The sequence below is a fragment of the Heliangelus exortis genome, chromosome 7 (assembly GCF_036169615.1).
Source record: "Heliangelus exortis chromosome 7, bHelExo1.hap1, whole genome shotgun sequence".
NCBI classification, from domain to species: Eukaryota; Metazoa; Chordata; class Aves; order Apodiformes; family Trochilidae; genus Heliangelus; species Heliangelus exortis.
This window is the reverse complement of record NC_092428.1, coordinates 31,703,552-31,725,741: the sequence shown is the minus strand read 5'-3', so window position 1 is coordinate 31,725,741 and position 22,190 is coordinate 31,703,552. Positions and strand designations below refer to the sequence as shown.

General features: G+C 48.0%; 2 protein-coding genes across 4 annotated transcripts in view; one reads left to right on the top strand and one right to left on the bottom strand.

Annotated features, from left to right (window-relative positions):
• Positions 1–7,150, bottom strand: part of LHPP (phospholysine phosphohistidine inorganic pyrophosphate phosphatase) — a 75,231-nt gene extending 68,081 nt beyond the window's left edge. For 2 of the 3 annotated variants that reach the window (XR_011726901.1, XR_011726900.1), the window contains exon 1: positions 7,001–7,141. Coding sequence is in view for 1 of the 3 variants with exons in the window: in XM_071749659.1 (XP_071605760.1) it covers positions 7,001–7,116 (116 nt within the window). In the remaining 2 variants the exon portion in view is untranslated. Of the gene's footprint in view, positions 1–7,000 lie in introns of all 3 variants that reach the window. The other variant, XM_071749659.1, reaches the window with a different exon arrangement.
• Positions 7,151–10,941: 3,791 nt separating this feature from the next.
• On the top strand, positions 10,942–13,202 carry NKX1-2 (NK1 homeobox 2). Its single transcript, XM_071748167.1, has 3 exons — positions 10,942–11,122; positions 11,296–11,469; positions 12,436–13,202. Exons 1-3 carry the CDS (start codon positions 10,942–10,944, stop codon positions 13,023–13,025), a joined length of 945 nt encoding a protein of 314 aa, XP_071604268.1. The 3' UTR covers positions 13,026–13,202.
• The last annotated feature ends 8,988 nt before the right edge of the window (positions 13,203–22,190 follow it).

Here is a 22,190-nt window from a genome sequence, read left to right as displayed (position 1 = left end):
AGCATTAGTCCTCAACAGCCTGTGGATAGAATTTTATCCAGACCACAAGATGTCAAGTGATCAAAGGGAGGTATCAAAACCTTCCTTGCCTTCAGACACTGCTGACAAGCAAGCTGTGGGATGGTTTTTCCATATCCCACAAAAGCTTCCAGCCTGGCCCTGCCACTGCCAGGGAGTCATCCAAGTCACCCACTGCTCTACACAGAAAGCCAAAGCCATCCTCTAGCCCCTGGGATGAACAGATTACATCTTAGAGTGTCAGAGTATGTTACATTAGTGAATTAATGCAGATCCTGAGCCTGATCTTGCAGGCTTTTCCCAGGAGAACCTCTGCCTGCTGGAGCAGGATGCACACCTGAGGACTCAAAAGGACTTTCTGGCTCAAAGTGCTAACACCTTCTGGGGTCCAGCTGTGGAAAAGCCTGGAGGGGGGGGGGATTTGCTCTGCTTTATGTGCCCTCTGCTTAAAAAGTGTATCTGTGGCAATGATATGTTATACTCTCTCAGCAAATCTCCATTCATGCTATTTTAGTGGCTATTTCAGCCACAAGCATTTCTCATTGCAGCTTCTGGAATGACACCAAGCAAAATCATTCTTTCAAAAGGCTGAGGGAAGGCAGCCCTGAAAGCCTTCATCTATCCTCACTTCATCTGCCCAGTTTTTACAGCACCAGCCTCTCTCTACTCCCCAGACACACTGAATTTCCCTGGGGTTTTGCTCAGCAGGTGGGGTGAGATCAGAGGACTGCAGATAAAACCTCCTCTGACATGGTGACCCTGGGTTTGCTTTCTGGTTGTTCCCTCTCTATCCCAGTATCCCAGTGTTCCATTCCTCTGATTTTTCCCATCCTCATGGTATCTCCAAACTCCTCACATCTTGCTGTCACATCTCTGATGCTACTTTTGTCCCCTGATCTCCACTCACTGATGTCTTGAGGTTGGATCTCCCCATCCCCTGGGGGTTCAGCTTTCTGCTCCATAGAGCAGGGCTGGCCTGACAAATATTTACACTTTTTGGCCCTGCTCCCCCTTGCATTCTTAGGCAGAATCTGATCTCTATATCTGCTATCTCACAATTTCCTCTCCAGACCCATATGGCTCAGCTCTCTCTTCTATAGGGACGTGGATAATTTGGGTGGAATCCAAAGGATGGGCTGCAAAAGGGATTAAAAAAAAGGAGGGTATTACCTTTGAAGAGGAATGAAGGGAGATTAATAGGCACACATGAAGGAGCCACGAGAAAAAAGACCAATGTTATTTAAGGGCAGGGAAGGATGAAATAAGAATGGATACTGTTATAAATCTAAAGACTCTGGAAGCACCACACTGAGACACTGTTTGACAACAAAAACTGAAAAAAAATATTAAAAAAATCACTAAACAGTAGTTCTAAATAAACTTTAAAAACCTACCAACACCTTGATTAAGGTATTCCAATCGTTTGGAATTTTTCAGAGGTAGAAATAAATACTGGAAGTTGCACATCAAAACACACACAAGGTCTGTCTTGTCCTGGACTCTCTACAAAGGCTCCCACCAAGGCATACAGCTGGATACCAGAATTACTGAGCAAATTACTGAGATTACCATAAATCCCATTCCACCTGCCTGAACAGAAAGGTTGACAACAGATTTGTCTACAAATTTAATACAAATATTGAAGTGGATCACCACCAGAAAGGAAGCACCAAGAGGAATGTAAGAAAAATCTTTCTTGTCCATTACATTCAGGCATTAAATCTCTGCAGATTACCAAATTAGTTTGAAGTATTAAACTTTGCAGTCCCGGAGCTAAACCACACTGCAGGGACTGAATTAGGGTTTTTTCAGCTTTTCTTGTAGGGCTCTACCACAGCAAACCAATAATGAGGATGATGCAAACATCAGGGAGTATTTTGTAACAAAAGTAAACTCTGGTAGAGCTGAAATACTTCCTAACTCTCCACTTGAGAGCTGTCAAAGAGAAAAACTTGAATCTGGGGAATTCAGTTAGCATGAACAGCTCTGGGGTGTATTTATTGGCACTAAGCAAAACATTTTTATGGACAATATAATGAATCATATCCCAATCACTTTCATTCTGGGCTGAAAGCAGTTGGGGTTTTGTTTTGTTGGTTTGGGTTTTTTTCCCTCCTCTGAAGTTACTAAGTATTCCAATAAAATTTCAGTCAAAACCACATTATCACTGTCAAGTTGTTATTTTCTATCCAAACAACACCTGTTTGTAAAGAATGAACTCTATTTCCCAGAAAATATATTTCCAAAAGTTCACATTTAGCCTATTTTCTACCGAAAAAATTCACTTTTGTGTGCTCTGCTTACTCACTTTAGAAAGCAGATTATTATTTAACTGCACTACCTCAAAGACCAAGCTGTGTTCCAGCAAACACAGTGTGATTTTATTCTGCAAGCAACAGACAGCTACTTCAGTGCATCACTTGCAAAAGACAGCACAGAATCTGAAAGGTGACCCTGATGAGGATTTACAAAAAAAAAAAATCAGATTTGATTCTAAATTTCCAGACTGAGTTCACCTAACCCAAAAGATCAGGGGGAAAAAAATGACTGCTCTAGTGGAAACCTGAGCCAAATCTCAAGTTCTAAATGAGGCAAAGTGCTGCTCATCCACTCCAGGGATTTATCAGGAGTGGACAAACGAGTACCATTAGGTAGTAGGTATCACTGTGGTATCTTTTATTACTCTTTATTGGTAAATATTTGCATTGCACATAATCGTGCTGATGGACAGTAAGTAGTTTGAGACCCTAAAGGTTAATGATGTTTAAATTCCACAATGTAAGCACTTGCTCATGCAATTTGTGTAGACAGCACTCGGAGTACTCACAACTTCAGGGACACGGATCCTTTTAAAATAATAATGAGCACTGCTGATTAGGAAAGCAAACAAGAGTTAGGAAGGTCCAGTGCCCTCAGCAAACTGAGGCCAGAGCTGATGCTACAGCCCCGAGCAGAGCCGTGACGAGGGAGGCTCAATTCCTGGATCTCTCTCTGGCTCTGCTTTGGGACCATCCAGACCTGCTTCACCTTTTTGTGTCTCTGCTGCTTCAGTTGGGGTCACAGAGAAGCTTCCCCCCTTTTTTTTGGTGGCACACAGGCTTTCAGATGGCTCTTTGGAAACTCCCAACTGCCCCACTCAAACCCCCCCCATGTGCCGCATTGCTTTACGGTTCCAGTTCCCCTTGTTCTCCTCTCCTTCTTAGACTCTCCAGGTATTTTACTTCCACAGGAGTGTCCAGCTGCTCCCCAGCCTCCCTGCTCCCCAGATTTCCGCTGCTCTTTTAAAGGGCTGTGTGGAAAGTTGTGCTAACAGATGCACTATCCCTGCCAAACAACAGGATGTTGTAAATGTCCAGCCCCTGCCTGCTTTTCATATGGATATGCTAATGGGGAACACTATCAGCACACAGCTGTAAATGCAAATAACAGGGCACAGCCTGAGCATCTTTTATGGATGTTAAACCACCTTCTGCCTTGTAGGAGACCAGCTCCCTGCTATTTGGGAGATAAAAAGGGAATAGGTCACCTCCTGTCAACGCTGTGTAAATCAATTAAGACAATAACAGGAGTACAGGGGCACTCTTAAGGCTGGCTCCAGAAGAAGCCTTTAAGTCACCGATGGGCTTTCTGATCTTGTCCATGGGCTTTCTGATCTGCTCCCCAGAGCCTGCCAGTTAACCAGACACACTGGGAAGAGATCTCTTTTATTTAACTCTGTTATGAGGATCTTTAAAAAAAAACCAAACGTCTGCCACGGGAAACTGATCTATCAAGAAATGTTACAGGGCCAAATTATCTTACCGAGCTGCTACTGGATCTTCTCCAATATCCTCACTTAAAGTTAACACTCATGGTCCCTGGAGGTTTTAATGCACCCTGTCTTCTGGGTTAAACCAGGGGTGCCAGAGCCCTCAGGAATATGGGTGCCTGTTTTCCATAGTGCAGCTGAGGATCAGGAAGGACCCAGATTCACCTCGTCCTTCCTTGGGCCCAGAGCTCTGCTCTGTACAACAAATACTTGGGGGGTTCACCCCTTCTGGCCTCTGATCCAGCAGCTCCCTTCCAGGGCACACTGAACCCTAAGATATTTCAGAGGTGAAATTTATATTTATATTTAGTTTATATTTGGCAATAACCAATCCCAGCTGTAACACTGAGTGTTTCATCACAAGTTAAACCAACCTGGGGAACAACTTCTGATGCTTTCCTCAGGAGGGTCTTTAAGGCACAGGGAAGGGTGCTGCTGAATGTCATCCTGGTCAGGATGTTTCAGTGTCTATCACCATCTTTGGTCTTTTTTTTTTGCTCCCCTTGAGTGTACTGCTAGCTAAAAGCAAAGAAAAAACAGAACCACCTCCCTGCAGCCAACAAAACCAAAAAGGGCCAAATTCTGCTGAGGAAATTACATTGCAAGTCTCTCAAGTTCTAATTCTAATAACTGCATAGCAGCATTTGACTGAAAACAAGAAAAAGAATGCAGCTTTAGCAGATATAAAGATATAAAGCTATAAATATAGCTTTAGAGGAGCTGAAATGGCTTCAGTTGTATGAAAGCAAGAGCAAGGGAAAATGTTTACTTATGCTTTTTTTTTTGGTGTGTATGATGTTACACAAAGTTAATTGCTGTAACCATGTGGGAGATGATGGAGCAAGACAATCTGAAGAGAACAGGTCAGCTTTCATATTAGGAGAGTCCATATCTTAGTATGAATTATCAGAATGGGACTTAAGGCTCCTATTGGACATATATATGCACCAAGAGATTTTAGATGGATCTCTCAGCAAAAGATAATATCGATTTCAATTAGTGATAGAGGTCCTTGCTATCTGCAATTATGACTCTTTAATTGATACAAAAATGAATTAATTAGAAAAAAAGGAGCCACTTTCAGCTTTAATCCATCTGCCTGAAACCACTGAGCTATGCTGTGACGCAGATACAAATATTAATGACCAACTGGCAATAGGATAATGAGTCAATAAAGATTTTAAATGGTGTGAGCTAGCACCATTACCAACCTAATAGGCAGATAAATATGGCTACTTGACTTTACCCAAGGAAAATTATTATTCTTAACCACTTACACTGAATGACCTCAACAAAATATTTGGGGTTTTTTTAAATTTCCTTTGTGGCACTTCTCCATACTCACTTTTGCTGTCCCCAACTTCCACAGCTATGACCACTGCTTCTCCACTGCTGGCTGAAAAACCTGCAGAGCTCACACACACTGACACCCATCATATTCCCATCATGTTCCCTTGGATACAAGCCTCATGCATGGAGCTGCAGAGAAGCCCCAGAGGCAGTTCCAGAATTTCAAGATAAAACCCATAATATCATAGATTTAGCCCAAGGCCAGAGTTTTGTGCTTGTTTCACAGGCGTATTTCTGACATTGCCACAAATTAAATTGCGGTTTGTTCCCTCCATATGGGAGGTTTCAGGAAATTCAGTGACAAAAGTTATTGAGTAACAGCCTGGAACTTGGCTGCAAAAAAAGTTAGAAAACCTAGAATCAACAAACAATATGACAAAAACACATGGCAAGCTGCAATGCAGGGATTATTGAATATGTCCTGGGTTTTTAAAGGAAATATCTCAACTCCAACAGTCGATTTGTAGCTGTCATTATTTATATTTGTGCCTACTTTGTGTGCCTACTATATGTTCTTCAAGACATACAAAGTTATAATAAAAATAATAACTAACTAACTAACTAAATACATAAATAAAAAAGCTACAAAGACTTTTTTATGACCTTGTCCATGGGTTTTCTGATCTGCTCCCCAGCATCTGCCCATCTAGGTCTTCTCCAGTTTTGCCTTCTCCATGGTGGTCCCACCAACATTTCAGCACGTATTTAACTTGACCTCTTCTGATTAATTTTAGTGATTTCACTATTTCTTCCTGCACACTTCCCTGCTGGATAAATCACTTGTCCCAGGTGTGTCTGTGCTGGGTGTCCTCAGGGGCCAGAAGCCACAGAGGTGACAGCCAAGCAGGCTGCCAATGCTTGACACAGGTTCAGTGTTCTGATGTTGAAAACATTCCAAGTGGGGTACAGACTGCAGCCCTCACTGGATGAAACAGACCTGGATTTTCTGCCTTGGGTCAGTGAAACATCACACGGGGCCAAAAGGCTTTCCTGGAAACCCAGCACCTCCTCCAGCAACCCCCCCAAATCAATACCTGTCCTTACACAAAGGTGACCCTGCAGCCATTGCTCTCCTCTGGTTCAGCAGGGCCAATACAGACGTGCTGACTAGTTAACCTAGTTAACGACAACTAGTTAAGTTAAAGAAATGAAATCACAGCGTTTAGCAGAGGTTCCTCAGCTTGTGTTCACTGGATTGCATTCCCCAGCCCAAAGCCAGGCAGGTCACAGCCTGGGGGTGCTGGGGAGCTCCTCACCACTGCAAAACTTTGCTTTAATGTCACCTATAGCCTGGGCAACCTCTGACTGCAGCCCTGAGGTTTTCCATTTCTGGAGAAATGGGGAATTTCCGCTGGGCTGCAAGAAGTCCCAGCTCATTGGAACAGCAGAGCTAATCAATATACAGAAGAACCACACCAGTGCAAGTAAGATTTTCAAGATTATTACTATAGCAATGCACAGACCTCCTTTTAACCACCGGCTTTTGCTGTGCATGAAAAGATGAAAAGAAAAAAAACCCAAACCAGCGCCATGTGATCTCTCTGGGATGCTCCGGGCTCCTTTCCCCAGCAGCCCCGGGACAGCGGCTCTGCCACCCCCTCAGCCCCCGTACCCTTCAAGAACCTTAAAAACCCCCCAAAGCGAACCCAAACCTCCCCGTTTGCCGTGCTGTCCCGTACAGCTTTGGGGGGCTGCACAGCCTTTCAAACCCTTCACTCCCCCTCAGGCCCACACTGGGGGTACCGAACCCTCACCGCCATCTTGCGGGGTGTCCCCCCCCGCAGCCCCTCCTCTTCCCTTTCCAGAGGGATGTCCCGAACCCACCTGCGCACCGCCTCCACCGACCCGGCGATGGGCACTCCTCCATCCCCACCGCTGTCGTACAGGACGCCGCTGACATCCAGCAGCAACCCCCGCACCGCCCGTGCCCAGGACGCCATTTCCTTCCTTCCTTCCTTCCCCCCCTTCCCCTCCCCAAACCCCGCTCCGCACCGCCCCGCACCGCCCCGCCGCGGGGGCTGCCGGGGAGTGTGGTCTGAGGAGGTCCGCTGCCTTCCCCGCCAGCTCTTCTCTCGTTTAGTGATGGTTTGGTTGGGTTTTTGTGTTGTTGTTTTTTTAAACACCTGCGTAGGGTAAGCTGAGTTTCCCCTGAGCCCCTCCGCCCGCCCCAAACCCAACTGCTCCGTCCCGACCCAAGCTCCCAGCAGCAGGACCCAAGTTCTGCCCTGACTCACAAAGTGGTTGCCACCGGGTCAAAGTATCTGCCCCTGGTGCTGCCTGCTGCCAACAGCCCAGCACACGGCATCAGACATGAAAAGCCATGAAAAATCTCCATCCCTGGAGGTTTTTAGGAAGAGACTGAAGGTGGCACCCAGTGCCACGGGCTGGGAACCACGGGGGGATCAAGGGTTGGAGTTGGTGGTCTCAGAGGTCCTTTCCAACCCAGCTGATTCTATGATTCCATGATTGATTCTATGATTCTATGACTGATTCTATGATTCTGGCCCGGATTGTGCCAGGGCCCTTTCCCTGCAACTCCCTCAGGCACCGCATCCCTGGGAAGGAAGAACCTCCATGCTCTGAAGTACCCACCTCACCTGAGCCAGTTGCTGGAAATAAAGGTTCTCTGAAAAATTAACATTGCTTTTGTGATCCCTGGAAGGGCTGCAGACACTCAGAGATACCTTTGCAGGGGCATCCTGGGTCTGGACTTGGGTCAGGCTTTTCCAAAGTGACAACAAGCTCGTCGTGTTTCCATCTTGAGCTTCCCTCAGAGCAGGAGAGTGGTGGGATGGCCCCTGGTGTGAGGGCACAGTCCCCTGGCACCCTAGAGCACGGCTTTGCCCCCAGCACACACCACCCCGGGGGTTCTGCAGATCCTGAGGAGCTGAAGCCAGGATCAGACCCTTGAGGCAGCAGAAGAAGCAGAAGCCTGAAGAGACCCGTTGTCAGCTCAGCCAAAAGGAGGGGATGTTCAGCTTGGAGCTGATTTTTTGGAGGCTCCTTTTGGGAGCTCTGAGGTGACCTTAGAGCAACTTTCCAATATCTGAAGGGGGTCTGCAAGAAAGCTGGGGGAGGGTTTTTGACATGGGTGTGTAGGGAGAGGACAAGGGGAAATGGTTTCAGACTTGAAGAGAGGAGATTTAGGTTAGACATTAGGAAGAAATTCTTTAATTTGAGGGTGGTAAGACACTGGAACAGTTTGCCCAAGGAAGCTGTGGCTGCCCCATCCCTGGAGGTGTTCAAGCCCAGGTTGGATCGGGCTTGGAGCAACCTGGGCTGTGGGAGGTGTCCCTGACCATGGCAGGGGAGTTGGAACTGGATGAGCTTTAAGGTCTCTTCCAACACAAACCATTCTATGGTTCTATAAAACCCTGACATCTTGCCCTGCCTCTGGTATCTTCTCATGCATACCCAGTGCTTCATACACAGAAAAAAAAAAAACCCCACTGGTTAGTCATGTGAAGAACTGAACTGATCCCCTGCCTTTTACAATCATGGATAAGATTTTATCTGCTGTGTTCCAGCTTTACAGATAATATCATTTTCTCCCTCAATAAAGTCCAAATACTTACTTACTGCTAATACTGTCAATACCATGCTGCGAGTCCCAGAATATCTAAGGAGCTGTGGTGGAATTATAGTCCACTTTGTTTTCAGAAAAGCAGAGGAACCTTGGCAGCATTGATTTGCATCACCGCTTCTGGCTTCTCCTTCAAGATAATATCCAAACCGTGAAATTCATTAAATAGACCCAGAAATGGATCAGGTTATTTAAAACAACATCACTAATGGCCCAGCATCCCAGCTGTCTCCACCGATAGTGAACATTGTCTTGGATAGTGTTATCAGTCCAGGACACCCGCTATGAATATTGATCTGTGGTTTGTTACAGCCATCACTTGCCGTCAGGACAGGTCAGGGTTGAAACCCACCTAGCATCAAAGCAATTTAAAGGCAGCACTCGGCCTGAATTTTAATGCTTCAGCTGGCAAGGGGACCAACTTCAAACAGACTGCTAAAAGTGATCCGTGAACGTCTGCTTTCTCGTGGGTGCTTTCCTGTGGACAATGTGTGTTTGCGTTTGGAGGGGAATGTGCATGCAAGGGTTAAACTGGTGATACCTGAAGGTGTCTCCTAGCTCACCAATTAATCCCAACACTACAATTTACCTCCTCAGCTCCTGCAGACATAACTGCAACAAAAGCATTTGTAGTGTGGCATATATCAGATTAGATTTTTTTTTTCTCGTAACAACTCCAACAAAAGTATTGTAGTCTTGCATATATCAAAATAGATTTTTTTTCCTTTCAAACGTAAAAAAATCTCCTGCTCTGCTGAGGTTTGCCAACACCCTACAATAATGATCCACGAGCCAATTTACCATATGGCAATACCTATGATTTTAGGTATTAAACCAGTAATTCCGTGCCACAGAATCTTGTTTTAAAAGCGTTAGTATGATATACATTAGGATTTTATATCCATTTTCTTGATTTGATTTCTCTCCTGAAGCAAGCTGTCCAGCACCTGCACCCCTCCTCCTTCTTCTGCACTTCAAGGAACTTCAGATACATGAGCAATACTTAACCAGCACACAGCAGTGTTTTCCAGCTCACCTACATCTTAACTTTCATGCAGGGTGCACCTCAAAATTCAGCTTTTTTGCTGTGTAGCTTTAGTGTGTGAATTGTTCAGGACAGAGCTTCCTTCTCTTCCACACGCTGTGACCCACTCAAGCAACCAGTGCCAAATGGGCCCTTGGGTGCTGCCACAGGTAGCTGATAATGACAGTTCCTTGTCATCACAGCACATCTTCTTCTCACCTCCTTGCTCTGCTGTTACCTTTGCCACGGCAAATAGAAAACCCACTTTTTCTGAGGCTGGAACACCTGTAAAGAGGGAGAGGGCTGTGCTCTGCACCTCTTCCTAGGAATAAAACCAGGTGGAGCAGTGGATTCCCACCAACAGCTGCCTTCCCTGGCCTCATGCCCTTTTGTCTACACCCCAGACAGACTCACGGGACCAACAAAACTCAGAACCTCTAAGGAGAGGGGAAAGCATCCTCCCGAGCAGACACAGACCTACAGAAACACTTGGCTGGCAAGTTTTTAACAAGCACAGCTGGCTGGAAGTGGTCACAGTGGCCATGGGGCTGGTGCAGGGTGGGGAGCACTGACCTGCTGCTGCCTACCCTGTCCCAGCTGTAGGTGTGAGGCACAGGCGTGCCTCAGTTTCCCTGCCTATGAAGTGGGAACAGTGTGAACAGCATGGATGGAGCCCTTGGGGGAAGAGCCTGAACCAAAGTCACCCAAAATGAGAAGCTGTGTGGACACGTGGACCAAACAGCAGCTTCACCTCTGGAACAGCCACCTCTGGCAGCAGGAATGCTCCGAGCCTGGAGCCTGCTCTGGGCTGTGGGAGGGATGCAGGAGCCGTCCCCCTCTTCGGTGGTCCCTCTGAGACGCGAGGCTCGCCTTGCTGGACCCTCAGAAACCCAGAGGACCTGCGGGTGTGTCAGCAGAGCCGGAGGGGACACACACCGGGGGACAGCAGCCGTCTCGTGCAGTCTCCTCCCTTGCACCGACGCATCCCCCGGTGTGGTGCCCAGAGCTCCCCGGCCTCCCCCCAGCCCACCTCTCCGCGCATCCCCCCTCCCCAACCCGGGGCGAGGTAACGGGAAAGCCCCATCTCCGCGAGGTTGGGATGAAGGGATGGAGCCGGCGCGGCGGGCGGCGGGGAGGGGGCTGGGGGGCGGTGTGCCAATGGCTGCGCTGCCCCCTCCCCTGCCCCCACCCCGCCGCCGGCCCCTCCGCCCTTCCCGACCGACCCTCCTCCTCCTCCCCGCTCCTCACTCCGAGCCTCCAGCGCCGAGGCGTGCGGCTCGGGAGGCGGCCCGGATCCGCACTCCCCGGCTCCGCATCCCCCCGGCTCCGCATCCCCCCGGCTCCGCACCCCTCCCCCCGGCTCCGCACCTCTTCCCCGGCTCCGCATCCCGGCGCTGAGAGCCATCAGGTCTCCGTGAAGCGTTGGAAGGTGGGGAGGGGGAATGCCGGAATGCCCGGACCGCGGGGCCAAGGCGGCCCCCATCCATCATAAAATCTCCTTCTCCATCTTAGACATCCTGGATCCCCAGAAATTCAGCAAGAGACGCGAAGCGGCAGAGGGGAGCTGGGGTTCGGGCGTCCCCGGCACGGGCGAGCGGGAGAAAAGTTTGGGAAGAGTTGAAGTAGGAAAAGACGCTGCTGCTGCTGCTTCTCCCGGCAGCGGGAGGAATAAACTAGAGGCACATGGTAGGAACGCGCTCGAGTTTCTCCGGCTGGTGCTGGCGGGGCGAGCAGGTGGAAGCGGAGGCAGAGGGGGACCCCCGGCCCCCCCATCCCCTCGGGGTGCCCTCTCCCAAGGTGGAAGAGGCAGCGCGGGGGACGGGGGGAGGCTGGAGATGTATTTGAAGTCTCGATGATGCCGAGGGAAAAGTTCTCGGCGTGTGTATCCCCCGCCCCCATCCCGCTGCCGGTGTGCGGATGGACGGGGCATCCCAGGGCGGGCCGCTTCCCCGTCCCGGCTCCAAACGGGCCGCGGCTCTCGGCAAAGCACCGCACCGGGGATTTTACCCCTTTTCCGTGGGGTGGGAGGGATCGGCTGCCCCCGGGCCCCCCCAGGCCTGCAGCGGGACGGCCGGCTGGGTAATTGTTCAGCCCGTCCCCACCGGAGGATGCCTTAGCTCCCGTTGATCGATATCCTATTACCGACTCCCGCCTATCTCCTGCCCGCAGCTTGCAGGTGCCCACTTCAAACCTCCTTCCCCCGGCCTGATCCTAATATTGTTCGATTAAAACTTACCTTTAATAGATGACATCTATCGATCTGGCCCTCGCAAATCTGAAACTCCATTAGCGAGGGGATGGGGAAAGAGGGAGGGGGGAGGGGATTTATTTCGCTTCAGAAGGGGACTTTAATATCTTCTTTTTTAATTGGTAAGAAATCCATATCGACGCCTCCCTCCCCCCCTCCCCTTCCTCTTTTCCCCTCGGCAGAGGCAATGGCACCGCGGGGAACGCGGAGGGGCTCTCGCAAAGCGGGCGGTTTTTTTCCCCCCTTCCCTTTTATATTATTTTAACGATTTGCCGTTATTTTATCACATTGGGAGGGGGGAATCGAGGAGAAGAGCCGGGTTCGGAGGGCTGGCAGGCGGCTGGGTGAGGGGCGGGAGGGGTGACCCCGGCCTCCCCCTGACCGACGCTGCCATCTCCCCCCAGATGCGGAGAACGGACCCGAGGCAGCGGGACAGGACCGGGACGAGGAGGGTCCGCCCGGGGACAGCACCGGCACCGGGTCGGAGACCGAAGCCGGGTCCCAACCCGCCTCTCGCTCGCTCGGTACCGAGGAACCGGGCTCTCCCCGGGGCTCCCGGAGGCGGCGGGCCGAGACGGGCTGCGGCAAGCCCCGTCGGGCTCGGACGGCTTTTACCTACGAGCAGCTGGTGGCCCTGGAGAACAAGTTCCGAGCCACGCGGTACCTGTCGGTCTGCGAGCGCCTCAGCCTGGCCCTCTCCCTCAGCCTCACCGAGACGCAGGTGAAGATCTGGTTCCAGAACCGTCGCACCAAATGGAAGAAACAACACCCGGGAGCGGACGGGGCGGCCCCCGCTCCATCCCCGGCAGCGGCAGCGGGGAGCGGCAGCCCCAGCCCGCCGGGTCCCGGAGCTTTGCCCTTCCAGACTTTCCCTTCCTACGCCGCCGCCAACGTCCTCGTCCCGTCCGCCGCCCCCTTCCCGCTGGGCAGCGGCCCCTTCGCCCCCTTCCTCGGCCCCGCGTACCTCGGCCCCTTCTACGCCCCGCACCTCTGAGGGGGCAGAGCCGCGGGACCTGGCGGAGGGACCCCCCGACCCCCCCCGAGAGCCCTGCGCCCCAAGCTGGGCACCACATCTTCACTGCTGGGGCTTGCATGGCGATTGGAAGCATAAGAAAGGTGATTTTTTTCCCCCTAGTCGTCGCAGCAGCATGTTTAAGGTACATACTTTGACAAAGAGACAAAAAAACACAGCAAACCAACAACAAAAAAAAAACCCCAAAACCAAAAACAAACAAAAAACCACCCCAAACAACCACTATAACCACTGGATTTTATTAGCATGTTCGAGATGTAATTACAGGCACTGGAGATGGGAAAACTCACCCTCTTGACACATGCCTGACAATAATTCCCTCCAGATTCTTCTCCAAGTTGCTTTTTCAAACACTCCTCGTTGCTGTTTGGCTTGCCAGTGCATGCCTCAAACCTGGAGAGCCTGGGAGCTGTGGCACTTGTTCCTACTGCTGTTACCCTGCTGCTGGGGATGGAGCACGAAGCTGCTGTAAATCCCAGGGATGCTCACCAGCAAAAACCTCCCCAGCCTCTGCTTGTGCTCCTGGGACTTGGTCTTACCCTGTCTGACCAACTTTTTATTATCATTTCTGACTCCTGACCTGCAAACTGCAAGCTGTGCACTTGGTGGCCTGCCTGGAAGAGAGTTTTCTTTTTGTCTGAGAAGGTGTGGGAAGCTGCAGCTCCGTGTCATCAGGTGATGAGCAGAGAACCTGCTTGGTCAGTGGAAAGTCTTCAGTTGCTGCTAACTTACATGGCCTCCCTGCCTTTCTTCTCAGTTCTTTCCTAGTGACTTCAAAGGTTTTGGATGAGATGTCTAAAGATCATTCTTTTTGCAGAGAAGAGTTCTTGTAATAACACAGCATTAGTGCCAAATGAGGCAGAAAAGAAAACGTAAATCAGAGAAAATTATTACATTATTCATTTTATTAAAAATGGGGCATTTATGGTAGAAAATAAGTAAAAAAAAAGAAAACAAACAGAATTTCCAGCATGCCAAGACCTATTTTCCATGACAGAGAAACATATGCTTTTCCTCTTTTGCTGTTTGGAGCATTTGTTAGCTAGGAAAATCACATTTCATCTTCATCGTTACAAGCACCAGCATGAAAAGGAATTGTAGCTGGGGGCTTATCCATCCCTGAACGGATGGGAAGTAATTGGTTTAAAAAAAAGAATAAAAATCTGTCCTATGCAGTTTCACCAATTATTACAACACTGTTCAAGACTGTATCCCCTTGGTCTCTTAGGATGCTTTCAAGTGAACATTGGCTCTCCAACCAAAAAACTGAGCTCATAAATCCTATCTAGCTCTTCTTGTGTTGATCTAAATAAAAAGTTGTTTGTTTTGGTTTGTTTTTTTTCCCTTTTTAAATTTTTTTTTTAATTATTCCATTTTGAATTGTTTTTATCTGTATTTGCATGAATCAATGTTTGCTTCCTGGACTTCTTCCCCACTGGGTGTGGGTCCCAGCAGTGCCCTGTGCTGAGTGGGGGTGATGGTGGGTGGTACCCCCCTTTTCCAGGCTGGCTGCAAGGAGAGGGTTCACAGGACCCCCCTCTCTTACAGACGTCACCTTCCTGATTAAAGCTCTTCTCAGCTCAAGTCCCTCAGGAAGATAAAGGCATTCTACAGGCTCATCTAGTCCATTTTCCCTGCCTCAGCTTAGGACCAACTGGACCTAAAACCTCTTGACCTGTCTGTGGTTTTCTACTGGTTGTCATCACTGTGCACAAACTGGTTTTTGGTTTTATTTGGCTTTCCCTCTGAGACATTCCCAGTGCCTGAAGCAGTTGGTCAGCTGCAGTGTGCTGAAATCTCTGGTGGAAAAAAAAAGAAAAAAAAAATTGGTGCTGTCATTTGTTATCCGATTACTTGTTTTCCTTAAGAAGTGTGAATTGTAGCAAAAAATAGGGAATGGTACAAACCCAAATAACTGAAATGGTATAAATTGTCTCCTCCTCTGTTGCTGTTCATGAAGCTTTTCAGGGCGCTGTGGTTTGCCAGCAATCTTGCCTTTGGCAGAACTACTCGAGGTTTATAGGAAATTTGAATACTTGATTCCTACAGAATGCCAACCCCTTTCCCAACACTCCCTTTAGTCACTTCTACAGCCTTGGATTTACAAAATTTACAATTAATTTCAGAGGACATGACATCCTCTGTTTCCCCTTTGCATGACTTGCACCTTGTGCAGCCTTGGGAGGGTGAGGTATAGAAATGGGAGTCCAGGTTTTGTGCCACTGATCCCAAGCCACCAAAGTTTTTTTGTCTAAATGCTTCCAAGCCTTTGGGAGAGACCCATCCCCTCCTGCTTGGTCGAGGGGGTGGCTGCTTGAGTGGGTGACCTCTTTGGTTTCTAGTTAGGGATGTGGTGAGTGGCCATATAAGACAGCTGTAATTCCAAGCAGTCCTGGAAATAGCAGTTTCAAACACTGCATCATCCAGATTATGCTATTTGCACTGCTAACACTTTTGGAAATGCCCTGCTGAGTGTCCATTATCTGTAACAATCCTGGATACTGATTTGTGCAATATTTTCAAGCACAGACAAAAATGGACTTTATTCACAGCTGAATATAAATGCTAAAGAGAATCACAAGTCTGTCTCACGTGTTAAAAAAAAAACAAAACCAACCCAAACCAACAAATATTTAAATAAATAAATGCAACTCTTTTCAACTAAAGAGAGTTTTCAATTCAAATGCTCCAAGGAGAGCAGGCAAGTTAGTACCTCCCTCATTCCCACCATGCTGTCCATGATAACAGTGCCTGCAGTGCATCCAGAGCTGAGTTTCAGCCTCCCCCACTTCCATAATTCTGGGCCATGCAACCCCAGGTGGAGCTTTCCTTCCATCCTCCCTTCATTCCTTCTCCAGAACACAAAGTGGCAGTTGGGGCAGTGGTTCTGGACCCTCACCTCCAGGGTGGCAAGAGCTCAGACAGCCAGAAAGCACAGGTTGTGCTTCAGCTGCAGGGAGAGAAAGCTCCTGATTCATACAGGTCTGGATAAAAAACCTTAATCTTTAACCTACCTCTGGATAAAAAGCCTTAATTCTTGTTTTGTACCCTCTCTCTTCACAGGAACTACTAGTGGTCCATGATCCACAAAAACTCTGGAAATAACTTTATTTAACAGTATAATTAGGGAAGTATATGGGGGAACACCAGGAGGTCAGAGTTAGGGAAATGTTAGAAGTGTCACTTTAACTGTATTAAAAAAACCCAACAGCCTGGTACAGCTGGGTTTGCAAAGTCTAAAGAGTACCCTGAGCAAGTAAATACATTGAGGAGTAAAAGATAGAATGCATACATCTAAATATCAATGACCAAGAATTTTCCATTAAGGAAACCAATATGATTTGTTGTTTAACACATAAATGGAAAATTAAACCAAAGACTTTTTCTTCCCTCCCACATTCCCTCCTTCCAACCTTCTCCCCCCAATATTTGCTAGAATAACTGTAATAAAATAAATGCTATCTACACACAGGGGTTCCTGAGCTGAGGACAGAATCCCCTGGTTTCTACCTGTGGACATTTTTCCCTCTGGAGATCAAGCAGGAGCATTTAGAGAGAGGCAGTGATGGCCCAAGGCAAGGAGCAGGCAGATGGAGAGCTCAAGAGCCCTTCTACTGCTCCCTGAACTTTTCCTTCAGAAGAAAGAGGAATGTTTATTTTTGTCATTGCTGTGGAGTGCATCAGTCCCACCTCCGGATGGCAGCACAGGTGTCAGCCAGGAAGGTCTACAGTAGGAAATGCATGAGGTGTTTCAAAATTAAGTTACTGTGGGCTGGATTCCAGCCATCAGCTTTTCCTCTTCCCCTTCCTCTTCCCTTCCCTGCCCTTCCCTCCCTTCCCCTTCCCCTTCCTCTTCCTCTTCCCCTTCCCGTTCCTGTTCCCCTTCCCCTCCCCCTTCCCCTCCCTCTTCTCCTTCTCCTGCCCCTTCTCTTTCCCCTTCCCTTTCCCTTTCCCTTTCCCTTTCCCTTTCCCTTTCCCTTTCCCTTTCCCTTTCCCTTTCCCTTTCCTTCCCTTTCCCTTTCCCTTTCCCTTTCCCTTTCCCTTTCCCCTTCCCCTTCCCCTTCCCCTTCCCTTTCCCTTTCCCTTTCCCTTTCCCTTCCCCTTTCCTCTCCTCTCCTCTCCTCTCCTTTCCTCTCCTCTCCTCTCCTCTCCTCTCCTCTCCTCTCCTCTCCTCTCCTCTCCTCTCCTCTCCTCTCCTCTCCTCTCCTCTCCTCTCCTCTCCTCTCCTCTCCTCTCCTCTCCTCTCCTCTCCTCTCCTCTCCTCTCCTCTCCTCTCCTCTCCTCTCCTCTCCTCTCCTCTCCTCTCCTCTCCCCCCAGACACCCCCTGTAGCAGTTTTACCACTCCAATGCCATGTTCAGAAAGCCCATGAGAGGCAAGGTACCCACGTGTCAAGGTTGGACTGGATGATCTTGGAGGTCTCCTCCAACCTAAACCATTCTGTGTTTATCAGAAGCCTCACAAAATGGAGCAGCTGATCTCTGAAGTGGTCACTCAGTGGTCAGGTGAGTCAGGAGTGACTGAGCAGTGTTGCTTTGCTCCCACATACCTGTCATGAGTGAGATCAAAGTCTGATTTTCAGCAGCTTTACAGCTCCCAGGTAGACCAGACGTCTGGCAAAATATTTGGTGGGCGAGATCCTCCTGAAGAAAAATTGATAACAGGGCTCTTGCATCACCAGACCTGAACACATTTTTTTGTTTTCTAGTGTGGCCCTGTAGCAGCTGAAGTCACCTCGAATTCCAGCACTTTCTTGACATGGAGAACTCATGGTCTGGACCCCATTTCTGGTGGTGTACACAGTAAAAGTTTCTGGGAAGATAATGATGCATGCAAATAATTTGAGCTGAACACTACAGGTTTGCTTTAGCCTCTTGGCTGGCACCTTTGCTGTTCCACTCACAGGAGCTCTTCTGTGGTTCCTGTGACTCACATTAGGGGGTAATGGGTGTAAATTGGAGCATAGGAGGTTCAAGTTGAATATCAGAAAAAATTTTTTTACTGTAAGGGTGACAGAGCCCTGGAACAGGCTGCCCAGGGGGGTTGTGGAGTCTCCTTCACTGGAGACATTCAAAACCCACCTGGACACGTTCCTAGGGGATGTACTCTAGGGGGCCCTGCTCTGGCAGGGGGGGTTGGACTAGATGATCTTTCCAGGTCCCTTCCAACCCCTAAGATTCTATGATTCTAGGATTCTATGATTCTATGTAGCAACTCTACCTTTGCTCACTACTGTAGCACAACCATTAAAACTCAATTCCCCATGGATTGTTCCTCTCAAGCACTGTTCCCAAGTTAGCTTCTTTCTCAAGCTGATCATCTTGTTTTCTAGGTTCTGTGTAATGCCACATATCAAATGTAATTAAAAAACGTGGCATTCCATGGGGGTTAAGCACATGGGAACACTGCAGAGGTATTCAAGATCCCTGGTTTTTCCCTGAGCAGCCTCTGAAAGACCTTCAGAGACACAGCTTTTACTCCTTTCTACACACACTGATTTGCTGGGGTAGTTTTGCCCATGGGAGTGTATTTTACTGCTATTATTTCAAGAAAGAAGCCTTAAACATTGATTATACTTTAAAAGAGAGGATACACAGATACACAGCCTTTGCCAAATGGGAATCTTAAAAGCTGTCAGGTTTAGAATCTGGAGCTCTTTAAGCAGCCCATGTAATAAGTGGAGAATCAGCTGAGCTGAAACCTTATTTAGGTTTAGGTCAGTTCTAATGAGGTCCCAACACCCAATGCCTGTGCTGACACCTCCTGTTTGGTGCTTGTGGGTGGCCACCAGCCTGACAGCTTTTTTTGTCACACACTCCCTTCCTTTGAATTGACCTGAAAGCCATGGGTGGCTTTCCTAGAGGTGGGAAGAGGGCTGGGACAGCCTTTTTGCCAGCTCTGTAGACTCGTGTTGGTTTTAGCTAATTATGAACCTGAACCTTGGATGAACTCCCCAGCCAAGCTGCTGACTGCTCTGGTTCTGTCTCTGAGCTGAGGAACTCTTCTTGTGAGCAGAGTAAGAAGCAACCCTGACATCAAAGGCTCAGCCACCTCTGCCCTGTGCCCAGACATCATCTCTGAAGGCACTTTGGGCACTCACTGCATCAGACCTGACCCAGTTTTCATGCCAATAAAGGGCACTGCAACCCTGCTCCTGCACCAGGGCCTCCAGCATCTCCCAGGAGCAGCAGAGGAATCCCAGGAGCACACAAGGAGGAGGTCAGGACTGTGGTTCCCTTGTGCTGGCCCTGCCTGTAAATAACCACAATATTAATGGGATGCAATTCCTCAGTCTCCTCACATGCCTAATTCCCCACCACTTCACTGAGCATTCCTGCCAGAGACAGAGCTGAGGAATTACTCCTAACAACTGGCATGACTTAACTTGTTCCTTCTCATAACATGATGGTTTTCTTACATGTCACACTGTATTTTCTGGGTAAGCAGAATGGATATAATAACCCTCTTTCCTCAAGTAGGTCAAGATTTTCTTCTTTTCTGCAGGGCAAATTCTTATAAATGTGAAGATTTCATGTCTTTTGTTTTTCATGTTTCAGTCACTGTCACGTGGAGCCTTTCAGGTAGCTGCAGGTGACTTAATATTCTACATTAAGCTTCTGCTTTCCTTTTTTAAAAAAATCACAGTTTTTAAATACCCCATCTAGCTGAGAGCAACAGCTCCAAGATCTGTGGTGGTGTCTGCCCCTGTGCACAATGTGAACAATTTAAAATTCCAACTTGTTAGCACTTAAAGAAGAAAAGTGGGTGTTTTCTGTGTCTTGATCATAAAATAAAGGAGGAAAGAAAGGGAGCCACAACAGGGCTGCACTGTTGCTGTATAAAAATGTGATCACTCTCTCTGGAGTGCTGAATGACCACATTGCAGCTGAGAGTTATTTCATACTCCTGATTTTTTAAATCTCAAAACCTGCTCACAGCAGCTTTCAAAAATACATTTATGTGTAACATCAATACATTCCTTACTATGTTTGCATTTGAGAACATAAACCTCTTTTTTAATTATTTCTTCTCCTTGCAGGACCCAAAAGAAAGCAAGCCCTTTCTTGCTTGAGGGTTATTTGTTTGTTTTTGAAACTCTGCATTTCAGCCCCAGATCTACAGTGTTTACTTGGGCACATGCTGGCTGTTTTTCCTGGAGTGAGGCTGGATGCCTGGCTTCTGAAATCACCTCTCAGGGCAGGATGGCTCTGGCTCCACATAGCAGAGCCTGAACCCAAGATTCAGCCCTTCAACAACTGATCTTGGTTGCCCTTAGTTTAATTTTTCAGATAATTACATATGGGATACTTGTTTCCTCATAAGCTGTGCTCTGTGTGATCCTTTGGACAAGTTCTGTCCTTTCTACATTTTTCTGTTTCCTCTGAAAAACTCGTGGCTGGGTGGAGCTAAACCAGCTGGAAGTGTCCTTGAGACAAACAGAATCTCCAAGCAGGTAAAAGGCTGCTCTGGAGCTGAGTGAGAATTCAGACTACAAAAGATGAAAAGAATGTAGCTCCAAGTATCCCATTTTTGTGGCTAAACAGGTAGAAGACACCACAAGAATGACTTCAGCAAACTGATAAGCTATCTACCACAATAATTAAATACCAAGGTTAAAAAAAAAAAAAAGGCAGCTCAAACCTGAATTTCTGGCCCAGGAAAAGCCCATTGAGCTCATAGATTGCCACTCCTGGCCCATGTCCACCCAGGCTATTTAATGTATGATGAAACATTTTTTCCTCACATCAGAGATGAACTGGGACCAAGTATAACACCCAAAACAGATGGGTCAGTGCTTACTATCAGCCTTCACATTTCAGGCCTTTCAAAAAACAAAAAAATAAATCCTACCATTAGTTAGAAATAAAGGGGTTTCAGTAGCTCCTAGATAATAACTGGACTCAAGCAACTTGGCACAGCCCAAGCATGTATTTGTTCCACTGTGTAATGTGCTTTCCAGCTTAGCACCCAGGGCACAGCCTTTTGGTGCTTTATTCCTTCAGCTTTGGCAGCAGATGTAAGGCACACATTGGCAGCATCAGCCTAATAAGAGACATTAATATATCAGCATTAATAAATGAGCTCTCTGGGTGCTCATAAAGAGCACAGTGTCATCTGCTCTGCTCCCAACCAATTTTTTGCATCAAGCTGACTGCACACTGGGAAGATTTTCTCTGAGGGCACTGATCTCCAAATGCATAAGCAGTGCCACATCCAAAGTTTGAGCAATTTGCTTAGAAGATATGACAAGATTCAGGAATATTTTCAAGCGTTGGGTTGCCTTAGTGTGGGGAAGATATGCAAATTTTCTGTGCTGTCAACCTAAGATGCTGTGTTTTCCTTGTGGAAAAAATAAATTATTTTCCAGCATTGATAAAGCTGTTGGGCCAGCTCATGAGTAAAAAGAGGCACCCAGAAGCTCTTGCTGCCAAGACTGAGTTTTTAAGTTTTTTTTTTCCCCCTCCTAGTGAGGTGGGTAAGATAAAAAGTGAAATACTCTCAGTGTTTGCCTTTTGGATTAGAACTGGCAGGGATCTCTCAACCCCACCCCACGCTTCCTTGTGAATATCCAGATTTTCTGGTTAAAAACTTGCTGTCCAAGTCTAATTCAGCCTGGGGAAAGGTCAGGGCTGTGCTGGTTCCAGCCGGGTCCTCCTCACCTCCCTGCTCCCAGCTCCAGCTCCAGCTGGGAACACACCAGGGCCTCTCTCACACCTCTCTCCCTGTCTCCAGAAGGCAGGAGCAGATCAGAACTCCAGCAATGCCATCCCACGGGTGAGACCATTCCACGGAGGAACCACGGAGCTGAATTCTACACGCAGGCTGCAGACGCTCGGCACAGGAGCCCTGTGAGGAATCAATCCATGAGAGAACGCCATGAATCCCTATTATTTTTATATATTTTTTATTTTTTTTGGTAAGTTTCAGAGCAGTAAGGACAGGACTGGCTCTCCCCATCCCCACCTCTCCTAAAACTCCCAGCACCAAGGACCCGCAGCCACCTCCGCCCTCCACGGAGGCCACGGGACGATGAGCAGCAGCCTCCGGGAGTCACCACAACCATCCCACAGCCTTCCCATTGCTGTCGATTTCTTTCCCAGTCCCTACCCATTTTATTTATTTATCT

Excerpts from the sequence above, each read along its gene's own strand:
- NKX1-2 (XM_071748167.1), top strand. The coding sequence starts at position 10,942 with ATGGCTGCGCTGCCCCCTCCCCTGCCCCCACCCCGCCGCCGGCCCCTC. Across the intron at positions 11,123-11,295 it reads CCCGGCTCCGCATCCCCCCG|ACATCCTGGATCCCCAGAAA; the intron begins GCTCCGCACCCC and ends TCTCCATCTTAG. Across the intron at positions 11,470-12,435 it reads GAATAAACTAGAGGCACATG|ATGCGGAGAACGGACCCGAG; the intron begins GTAGGAACGCGC and ends ATCTCCCCCCAG.